The sequence below is a fragment of the Motacilla alba genome, chromosome 1 (genome assembly GCF_015832195.1).
Source record: "Motacilla alba alba isolate MOTALB_02 chromosome 1, Motacilla_alba_V1.0_pri, whole genome shotgun sequence".
Taxonomy (NCBI): Eukaryota; Metazoa; Chordata; class Aves; order Passeriformes; family Motacillidae; genus Motacilla; species Motacilla alba.
Genome location: NC_052016.1, coordinates 6,024,104 through 6,034,521, shown reverse-complemented (window position 1 = coordinate 6,034,521; position 10,418 = coordinate 6,024,104). Strand labels below are relative to the sequence as shown.

Genomic DNA, 10,418 nt, shown 5'->3' with positions numbered 1-10,418 from the left:
AAGGAGTTAGTAGTAGGTCATTTCTATGGCTCATAAGCTTTTAGAGGTACCAGGTTTTTGTAATTTTTAACTTGGGTTTTATTACTGTGATAGCAATCTGCAGTCAACCTCACAAGATGCAATCATTTTACTGTGCTGGGCAGCCATCCACCAGCTCCTCAGGCACCGCTAGGAACAGGCTGAACGTCCTTACAAAACAATCTCAGGATTCTTCACAGCAGCTGACAGCAGCGATGCAAGATTTATTAACAAGACAAGATTTAATTGAATTCAGTATGCTACTCAATAATGCAACCACTGTATCATCCGTTCTGGCATTTGATTTCACATTAAATTGATGTTATTCTTAAATATTTTTCAGCGTGCCACACAATATTGCACGGGAATAATGACCATAAAAGTTGTCTGGAGGTGGCTTTCACCTCCCCTCTGGAAGTTTCTGTGTTTTGTTTGGTTTTGAGGATTTTTGGTTGGTTGATTTGTTTTTTTTTTTTTTTTCTGTTTGGGTTTTTTGAGCAGTTGGAGCAGGGTGGAGGCTGGTTTATTTATTTTTTTAATCGAGGCTATTTCAATGACTTGGCCTCAGTTTCCAATATAGCTTTGCAAACAGTTAAATCAATATTGCTGAGGGATGGCACAGGGTTAGTAACAGTGGCAGGGAGGGGACTGTCAGAAGCAGGGGGTGCTTTTCCCAAATAAATGTCATGGGACCCCCTCCTGAGGCACCATCATTTTGGTGACCAAACTGTGTCATTTTTGACAAAGTGCTGACACAATCATTTGTTTGGCAAAGACTGGGGGGAAAACGAAACCAACCCCAAACCACATGATCATTTCTGCTTTTTGTCAGACACTTTGTCATTTTAACACAACATTCATATTCTACACATTTAGTGGAAAACATGATAGGAAAAGAAAGAAGAGCCGGAGTGACTGGTCAGAAGAATTCAGCTACATAAAAGGCCTCTGTCCACCCACTGCTCAAACCCTCCTCACACACTTGGCTCTTTCCTCTCCTCTTTGTTCACAGAATCACAGGATGGGTCAGGCTGGAGGGGACCACTGTGGGGCATCTGGTCCCACCTCCCTGCTCAAGCACATGGCACACAATTGTGTCCAGAGGGTTCTGGAAGATCTCCAGTGAGGGAGGCTCCACACCCTCTCTGGACAATCTGTTCAGTGCTCAGTCACTGCCCAGGAAAAGAAATTCTTCCTCATGTTCAGGTGGAACTTCTGAGCATCAGTTCCTGCTCGCTCCTCCTGTCCCATTGCTGGGCACCACCAGCTGCTGTCGGGATCTCCCTTTCTTGCACGGCACCAAACCACCCAGCCATGGCAGGGGTTGGAAGCAAACCACTCCACCTGGGAGACAGAAACTGTGATCCTCCGACTTGTATTTCCCACGTGTTTTTTGCAGACCGCTGACAAGAAGCATTGCAAAATTAGTAACCCCTGATAGATATGAAAAAATTCAGCTCATTCATAGAAGAGGCTTAACAGTAGGTGTTTTGCTCTTCGCTAATCATATATATTGTATTCATTTGTTTTCAGTGAGACAGAAGCATAAACAGCGCAGGATGTCTCGTTTAGCATGGGATGATGTAACAGAAACCAGGAACAACACTGAATTTACAATAAAACCTGTGTCTTGCTTGATTTCCTGAATAAAGGAACTCTGATAAGCATTTAAATTTTGAAAGCTTATCTGGACTGATCCATTAAAAATGGGACTTGATCTTTACTGAACAGAAAGACTCTTCAGAAGGTATTCCAGAACCTGCAGGTTCACATCCTTGGGATGGTGGGATTATTTATTAGAATTATGCCCGCCCTGAAGGAATATGTAATAAAAACAAAACCAATCACTTACTAAAAATCCCAAACCAATTACATGATCAACAACAGAAGTATTTAAAAGTCACACATTTGTCTTCTTTTTTGTGTAGGAAACAAAAACTATGATCTGAACAATATAAATTTCTCAATACTGTATCCTGGTCCTTTTTTGTATAGATTACCCTTGGGAAGAAATGTATCCATGCACTTTCAAACTTTTATGTCGTTAAAATAGTGCCAGTTTCATCATTACTTTCATGGTCTCTAGACCACACTGGAGTAGCTTGGATGCCTACATGTAAGCATCTGAGTTCATCAGGGATGTGGATATTTTTGATTGAGATGAAGGAATATTAGAGGGACTTTCTTCTCAGAGATACTAAGAAGCCATTGGACAAGTATTTTGTTATGTGAAGATTTGAATTCACAATTTCTAGTGAAATTTTCTGTATCCACTAGTGGCAGAAAAACAACCACGTTAAGGATATCAAGGCTTTGGAAAACATTGCAGATTCTCAGTGAAGCTTCCCTTTGCTGCCCTAATTCCCAAGAAACTTTTGTCCCATTGAGACTAATGGCAATTTCCTTCCTCTCACTCAGCTTTCAGTTTGGGATTACATACCCATGGAGAGAAACACTGTTTTGACTTTCCTCACCAGAGAAAACCACCACAGGACTCATTTACAGACAAAAACCAAAGCAAAACACCATTACAGAAGAACACCTCACAAACTAACTTCAGTAGCACTGAGTATATTTATACAAATACACAACTGCAAACTTCCAAACAGAAACTAAACTGTACCTTGAGAAACTGTAAGATGGGAAATTCTCCCAACTGCTCCTAGGGATTTCCTGCTTCACAGGTTCCCAACTGAAGTGCAGCTAAAGGGGGAAGCAAGGAAAAATGTACTTAAAGGCAGGGTGAGCTTTGGATTTTATCAATGTCAAGCTGTAGTAGAAACCACTTGTCTTCCTCACATCATCCTGGTGCTTGTAGCTCTGTGAGAGGCCTGATCCAACTCTTATTGACACAGCAGAGCACTCCTAGAGAAATTCTAAACATAACCTGCCTCTTGATAATAGCAAACTTAAGAAAATAAAATAGAGCAAAGAAAAAAAAAAGCACATTTCAGTTTGTTTTGCTTATCTTCCAGTTACATATGATGAACACATTTACATGCTTTGAGTACAACCCCATTGTGTCCTACACATCAAATGAAGATTCAAAAATATAAGAGAGCTGTCCTACAGCAACTAAGTCTGCAGATTGAAGCATGATGTTTTATTTCATTTAACTGCCCTGACTCACCCATTGCTGAGGGAATCCTGAACTGCTTAGACAAGGATGGAGAACTGCCATTGTTTGTGTTCAGTAAGTGCAAGATGCAGCTTCTTGAGCTGAGGCTTTGACTCTGCCACACCCAATGTCCCAAAGCTGCTTCTGCTGTTTGCACCTTTACAACTCTCACCTGTGCACCATTACAAGATTTAGTATCTACCACTGCCTGTGCAAAATACCTGATTTTGAAAGTGGCTGATGTTGTAAAAAATGGACAGGGAAGAGAGACTACAGCCAAAATAGTGTTTAGATTGGTTATTGAAGATTTTGTCCTTTTAGACATGCACATAAATATTAACAAAAACATACACAACAGTTGAGGCTTTTAACATAAGTAATTCCCAGATACTTTCTCAAAAAGATTTGTGTATGAAACACTAAATTAAATCCAGTAAGAGCATGTGGCATCCTCTGTTCTTGGAGAAAAACAAAAATACCAGATGATGAAGTATTTTGAATACTGGATTCCATCCCAGAATTAACAAAAGTTAACAAGATATCCATTCACCTGGTTTGCTGAGCATCACGACTGGCTCTTTTCAAATGTTTACACAAAAACCATCATAATTTTGCTCAGAGCTGGTTTACAAATGTGATTTCTTTTTCACTTCAAAGCCACAGAATCAGAAGGCCACAAAGGTATCAGCCCAGCAATTAATATTAAATCAACACATATAAAACCACCATAGAAACAAAAAGATGGGATTTTTTTCCTCTTCTTTACAGCATTTGCCAAATTCTATTAAGTTACAACTGTCAATCTGAAGACAAGTTAATATATACACAATATTTTATTGTCGGCTTCTCAAATTCCTGCATGGAAACACATGCAAGAAATTTCAGCTTCTCTGCACTGCTCTGGGAGAGCAGAGATCCTTGTTCAGGATCATCTCCTGTCAAACAAGTGATTTCTTTGGAAGGTGGCAAGTCGTAAGTTGCTGCATCTGGTTCCTAGGGGGAAGACAGACATTCACCTAAAATTATTACCATAAAGGAAAGCATTTCCACATTTGGAATGCACACCAAAGACACAACCAAAAGTGCTGGAGGTGGGAGGTACAGGCATGATTGAAAAAAGTTCTAAAAAAATCACCATCAGTAGTATTGTAAAGGAACCACCTCCTGGACAAGGGTAATTTTTGACATTATTTATTTCTCCAAGTCAGCAGAAACTGTCAGTATAACATAGATCTATGTACTATAAAAACAGGATACAGATCTTCTAGCAGTTGTTTCTTCTACTGGTAGAGCTTCAGCAAAGAGGTTCATGCTGTGTTCGTGCTGGCATGCAGAGAACTGGTCTCTCTTACACAGCAAATCTACAGAACACCCCGAAATGCCCTGCTTTCTGAATGCATCAAACAGCTCAGAATACAGTTAAGGGGATGACACAAATTCATGGTTTTCCATGTCTGGACCGAATTGCTGACATGTTGCTGCACAGGGATGGATATTGCTGCTTACCTGGACTCCTTATGACCACGAATTACCACTTAACCCCCAGATGCATTCCAGCATTAAGCCTTTCAAAAACAATCCAGGCTTTAAACTCATGCTAACCAAGGACAGAGAGGGCAATAGACAAAAAATGACCACATGATTCAAGCAAGACAGAACAGTAATAATTAAGGTCTACAACCAAAGCATATAGACTTTATTTTTAAAATTTTCATTTAAAAAAACTGTATTTTTTTCTTTATAATAACCAATGTCCTAGACTAGCTTACTCCCCTTACCACCCAAAGCTAGGAAAGTACTTCTGAGATAAAAAAGCAATTTTCTCTTCAGCATAGTGGTAAACACCATCGCAGTGACTTTTTTCCTATTTTCAATAATAATTCTCCTATTCATCTATTGGTTTTCCTTACTGCCAAGCAAAAGCATTTGCCTTTTTTTGTGGGGAAAAAAAAAACAACTCAAAACAACACAAAACTTTGGGGTTTAGATCAGCTTCCCCACTTTCTTGACCAGCATATGCTGTCAAAACACAGATCACCACACAACACCCAGCAGAACTTTAATGTGAGTAGTACAAGGAACATGGAAATTGCAGGTCATTTTATTCCAAACTCCTGGACAATAGAAGAGCCACTGCTAGAGCACAAAAAGGAAGCACACCGGATTTTTTGTTCCAAAAATCAAGAAAATAGTTTAGTAATTTAAGCTTTTCTTCTCTTACCTTGGAGTAAAAGAAAACAACAGTAAGGAAAACAAATGCAGAAAAAGAGAAGTGTTAATGAGGCTGCTTTCTCCCTAACTGACCCATGGGCAGATTTTACTAGTTTATGCTGCTTTCCCTCACATGCCAAACAGCCACGTATTTCAGGCAGGTTGACTAAAATTTATCAAGATAGCAACAATGCAAGTATTAGATTTATGTTTTGTAGGACACAAGATGGCATCCTGTGGGTTCTGTTGGTCAGCCTGCTTTTTTCATTGCTGTTCTCAATACGTGCACGTTGTCACATGAATCCAAGGTTGTCTCATCACATTCTGCCTGCTCTGCTGCAAAAGGATTTGCCTCATAGTCAGAGGCCTCCTGAGCTATTGGGAGCACAACATTGACTCCACACCTCAAAATCCTTTCTTAAACAGCAGCATCAGCAGAGATCACGCGTGGCTCCTGAGCTTCCTCAGCCTCTCGGGTAAGGAGATGACCTCTGCCCTCATTTAGCTGGTCAAGGCTTGCAGCTGCCCAGAACTTCCAAGAGCAGGAATGAAAACCAAACCAATTGGGACGGATAGATCCAGCTTCAAACACCACAGTTTTTCCAGGGATGGATCGTGCTGCAGATGGCTATAAAGTATGCCTGGACTACACAAGAACATGAGGTTTCAGTTGTATCCAACAGGGACTGATCTACTGCTCCTTCAGATTTGCTACCTGACTTGGAAGTGACAGCAAATAAATAAACAAACAAACAAATAAGGGCATCTGGAAATTCAATGCCAGCAATTCAGACAGGGTACAGAGGGTTTAGAGTGGCACTGACAGTACCAGAGAGGTAACTCAGCTGTTGTGACTTCAGGTGCACTTGAGTTTCAGCTGGACCAGGACTCTGCTTCTACACTCCCCTGATTTGCTCTGTTGTTCAGCAGTCCCTTTCTTCCACTCAGAAATGGTTTTGTCCACTCTCCTTTCTGCTGATTTATACCCAGGATACTGCAGTGTGGAAACTTCACGCCCGAGAGTCAGGACTGAGAAGCAATCTGCATTGAAACCCCACATTTATGGCACATTCCCAACCAGTCAGGCGCTTGGCACTGATTTTGGCACCTGAGGAAACTCTGCTGAGAAAATCCCTGACAGAGAACCACGGACAATACAGATGGACACAGCTGTTTGATCACAGTGCTTCCACCTATTCACAGACCATGGCCCATTCCCAGCACCGAAAATACCTTGGGTTTTATCTGGATTTCAAACTTGCAAGTCCTTTGAGCACAAATGCCTGTCTCTTATACCAATACTCTCAACAAACTGGCTGCTGACTCTTTTATGAAGAAATGCAACATCATCGAACCCAGATACTTTTTTTTTGTTCTTCCTGCATTTGCATCAGAAAGCAGAGCTACAAGAGTCCGCTTTTAAGAGCGGCACGGACACACTACTCTGAGTCTTCATTTGCATTATTTAAGACTTTGTCTTGACCAGTCTCCATTCCTGCCAGTGTCTCTGCACCATCAGGACCAGAAAACACGTGAGGATCCACCTGAAAAACATCACTGACACGTTAGTTTAACACCTTCAGAGGCAGAAACAGGCTTCAGTGTGTGAGCAAGATTGGACAATAGCAATTAAAGGAGAACCAGGAAGCAGCAGCATCCACTGCATAGGCTGGTCTTTGACTTTGTTCACTGAATTCCCAAAGGCAGCTAATGGGCTTTACTTTTGCTTTAAAGCACCTAGTAATCATCAAACAGGAAATTCAAATGGGAAGAGCCAGCCCAGATGTGGAGCTTCAGCCAGACACCAGAGAAGTGATGCAATGCTGTTACAGAAGGCTGTTGTGATCAATTTCCAGCAAAATGGAAATGAGTTGTGTCCTCACACAGCCACAGCAGGGCTCAGCTCCTTGTACACACCACAGGGAAGCCAAGATGGAATGACCTGCACACACCTCACTTAAAAAGCCCTAAAGCCTCCTGGCTATGTGGTAAAGAGAAACGTGGTCCCTTGGGTTCCTGGTTGAGCAGAGAAGGGTAGGGGAAGCCAAGGATGGTGTGGAGGCACAGGAACAAGCGTCCATGTCCCGTTCCTGGAAGCGTTCAACGCTACGTTGGAGGGGACTCTGAGCAACCTGCTCTAGCGGAAGGTGTCCCTGCCCATGGCAGGTTGGGACGAGATGACTTTTCAAATCCCTAAAGGCAGTCTATGATGCCCAGGTAGCGCCGCATATACAGGTCGGGCTGGAGCTGCGCTAAACCGTATGAAGCAGGGAAAGCTCACAGCATTTCCTTCCCGCGCCTAAAGACATTCAGAGGTTTACTCACACGCGAGGCGTGCCCAGAAGCCCGAATTCCCCGTTGTCGCCATTTCCATCCTTCGCGCTTTTCCCACCGCTCCGGCCGGGGCCGGGCCGGGCCGGGCCCTCCCCGCCCTCACGCCCTGAGGCCCTCGAGACATCGCGAGATTTGCCGCGCGTCTCGCGCGAAGCGCGCGCGGCGGCCCCGCGCCACGTGACAGCCGCGAGGGCGCGCGCGCGCCGGCGGGGCCCGCTCCACCTGTCACAGGCTCCCGGGGGAGGCGGCGGGGAGCGTGGGCGAAACCAACGGCGGGGGCGGCCCCAGCCCTTCCGTGCGACCGTTGCCCGCCAACCAAGCATCTCCCTCGCAGCCCCGCTCAGCCCCGTTCCCGCTCCGGGAAGCCTTTATTTTCCGCTTGTGCCAAGAGCGCCACGCCCGAGGCGGGGCAGGGCGGGGGGGGTGCGAGCGTGCCTACTGCCCCCCCCGCCGGTGGGACATGGCGCCTCCCTCAGCGGCGTCCACTCCTCCAGCCCGGAGCCCCCGTTACGCAACTCCACCCGTGAGCGCAGCCCTCCCTCGTTCCTCCTCCTCTTCCCACCCCAGCGCCCGCCACTCCCGACATCTCCCCCCCCTCCCCCGCCGTTTGCTTTTAAAGGCGCATCCCAACCTGCTGGTGCTCGCTAATCGAAAAGCTCGTCTGACTGACGGCCCGCTTGACCTATCACAAACGGCGGCTCTTCGAAACCCCACCCCCCCTTATCACCTACCGACCAACGGCATGAGGCCAGCGGGGGAGGCGGGCGGCGACGGCCAACCAAACCGGAGCGCAGCGGCGGCGGAGCGCAATGACTGACGTAAGTCAACAAAGGTCACGTGGGGCGCGGCGGCGGCGCCGATTGGCTGCGCGGGACGCGGGCGGGCGGGGCGGGACGGGGGGGGTCGCGGTGGCGGCGCGCGGGGTCCGCGGTGTGACACAATTACAACAACTTTGGGCAGCGGCTCCGGGGAAGTTTGTACGGGCGGCAAAACACACCCCGAGCCGCGGGGCGGGCGGGGAGGGTCCTCCCGGCTCCCCGACACCTCGGCTCCCCGCGCCGCCGGCGGCGAGCGGCGATGTAAACACCGCTCCGCCGCCATCCGCAGCCGCCGCCTCCTCCTCCTCCTCCCCCGAGTCTCCAGCGCTGGGGCTCCCTCCCCCCTCCTTCCCTCCCTCCCTCCTCCTCCTCCTCCTCCGAGCAGCGGGGCTTCCCCCCGCCTCCCTCCCTCCCTCTCCCCTCCCCTCCATCCCTCCCTCCCCCTCCCTGCCGGCTGTTGTTGTTGTAATAAAAGTTGTGGTGTGTGTGTGTGTCGGGCATCCCGCCCCGCCCGGCGCTGGGGGGTGTTGGGGGCGCGCAGGGAGGGGGGGGTGCGATCCGCGAGTTAATTACGCTGCGTTTCCATGAAATCGTGCGGAGTGTCGCTCGCCGCCGCCGCCTCTGCTGCTCCTTTCGGTGATGAGGAAAAGAAAATGGCGGCGGGGAAAGCGAGCGGCCAGAGCGAGGAGGACTTCGCCAGCTTGACAGCCCAGGAGAGAGAAGCCCTATCCGGCCTCGACAGGTACCCGCTCCCCACTGCGCCCCGGCCGCCTCCGTGTCCCGGCTCGGCCCGCGCTCCCTCCGTGTCCCCCCGCTCCCCTGCCCGCGGCTCCCCGTGCGCCGCCGCTCCCGGGCCGCGCTCTGCCCTCGCCCGCCCGCCGCGCTGACTCTCGCTAACGCCGGTGCCTCTCTCTCCCCTCCCTCCCGCCCGCTCCCCTCCTCGCAGCCGGCTCTTCGGATTTCTGAGGCTTCATGAAGATGGCGCCAGAACGAAGGCCTTGCTGTTAAAGGTAAGCGCGAGGGTGGATGTGGAGCGGGGATGGGGGGGAGGGGGGGGGGGAAACGGGGGATGGGGAGCGAGGCGGCCCCGCCGCCCCTTCCCTCGGGACCCCCGGGCCCGCACGGTGAGTGTGTGCAGGGGGTGTGCGGGGGGCACCGCCACCTCCGCGGGGTCTCAGCGCGTTGCTGCCGCCTTTGCCCCTTTCCTTTTTACCCCCCCCTCCCCCCCGCCATTCTCCCCGAGCGGGACGAGGGGAGCGTGGCCATGCGGGTGCCCGTCCAGCCCTGGGACGGGAGAGCGGCGGAACCCAGGGCCGGGAGCGGACGGGCCGGGGGAGGGGGCGCGGGGGCGGAGGGGGGGAGGCGGAGGACGAGGAGGAGGAGGAGGAGGCGGCAGCGGGGGGAGAGCGAGGGAGGGAGGGCGCGCTCGGCGCTGCTGACGTTGCCGCTCCCCGGACCCTCCCTCGTGATTTTCGCCCCCAGCCGCCGGGAGCGGAGCCGGGGCCGGAGCCCGCAGGGAGCGCGGGGTCCGGGCTGGGGCGGGCGCGGCGCTGAGCGGCTCCCGGAGCCCGTCCGAGTGACTTGTTTACTCTGCGGGCCCCGCTGCCTCCATGCAGCGTGCCCGGTCCTCACCGAGCCCAGCGTCCCGCCCGCTGTCCCGGCCTGACAGGGAACGGGGCGTCCCGCGGGCTGCTGCCGCCCGGCCCGGTGTCCGGAGAGGGGTGTTTGTCTCTGTGGAAAGTTGTTGGCCCTGTCATTTAGTTAAGTAATGGCTGCTCCTGTCGGCCCAAGATGGCCGGACAGGGAGGAGAAAGAGAAGGGGGGGGAGGTAAACACGAAACAAACACCGGGAGCGAATATGGGGAGCGCGGAGCCCCCGGTGAAGGCCGAGGGAAACTCTCCTGCGCATCCCAAGTTCT

At 49.8% G+C, this 10,418-nt stretch overlaps 1 protein-coding gene and 1 long non-coding RNA gene across 14 annotated transcripts in view; one reads left to right on the top strand and one right to left on the bottom strand.

The window, feature by feature from the left end:
• Positions 1-546: 546 nt before the first annotated feature.
• Positions 547-8,263, bottom strand: LOC119700362. 2 transcript variants are annotated; one of them, XR_005256746.1, is made up of 3 exons: positions 7,673-8,263; positions 2,642-6,891; positions 547-1,421 (listed from the first exon to the last, which is right to left on the bottom strand). It is a non-coding gene; the product is annotated as an uncharacterized LOC119700362 (long non-coding RNA). The 2 variants fall into 2 exon arrangements; XR_005256745.1 differs by lacking the exon at positions 547-1,421 and having other exon boundaries at positions 1,888-6,891; positions 7,673-8,192.
• Positions 8,264-8,929: 666 nt separating this feature from the next.
• The window catches only part of KDM6A (lysine demethylase 6A), a 148,727-nt gene continuing 147,238 nt past the window's right edge, over positions 8,930-10,418 (top strand). For all 12 annotated transcript variants that reach the window (XR_005256741.1, XR_005256739.1, XM_038135371.1 and 9 more), the window contains exons 1-2: positions 8,930-9,241; positions 9,446-9,509. Coding sequence is in view for 10 of the 12 variants with exons in the window: in XM_038135371.1 (XP_037991299.1) it covers positions 9,084-9,241; positions 9,446-9,509 (222 nt within the window). In the remaining 2 variants the exon portion in view is untranslated. The remainder of the gene's footprint in view (positions 9,242-9,445; positions 9,510-10,418) is intronic.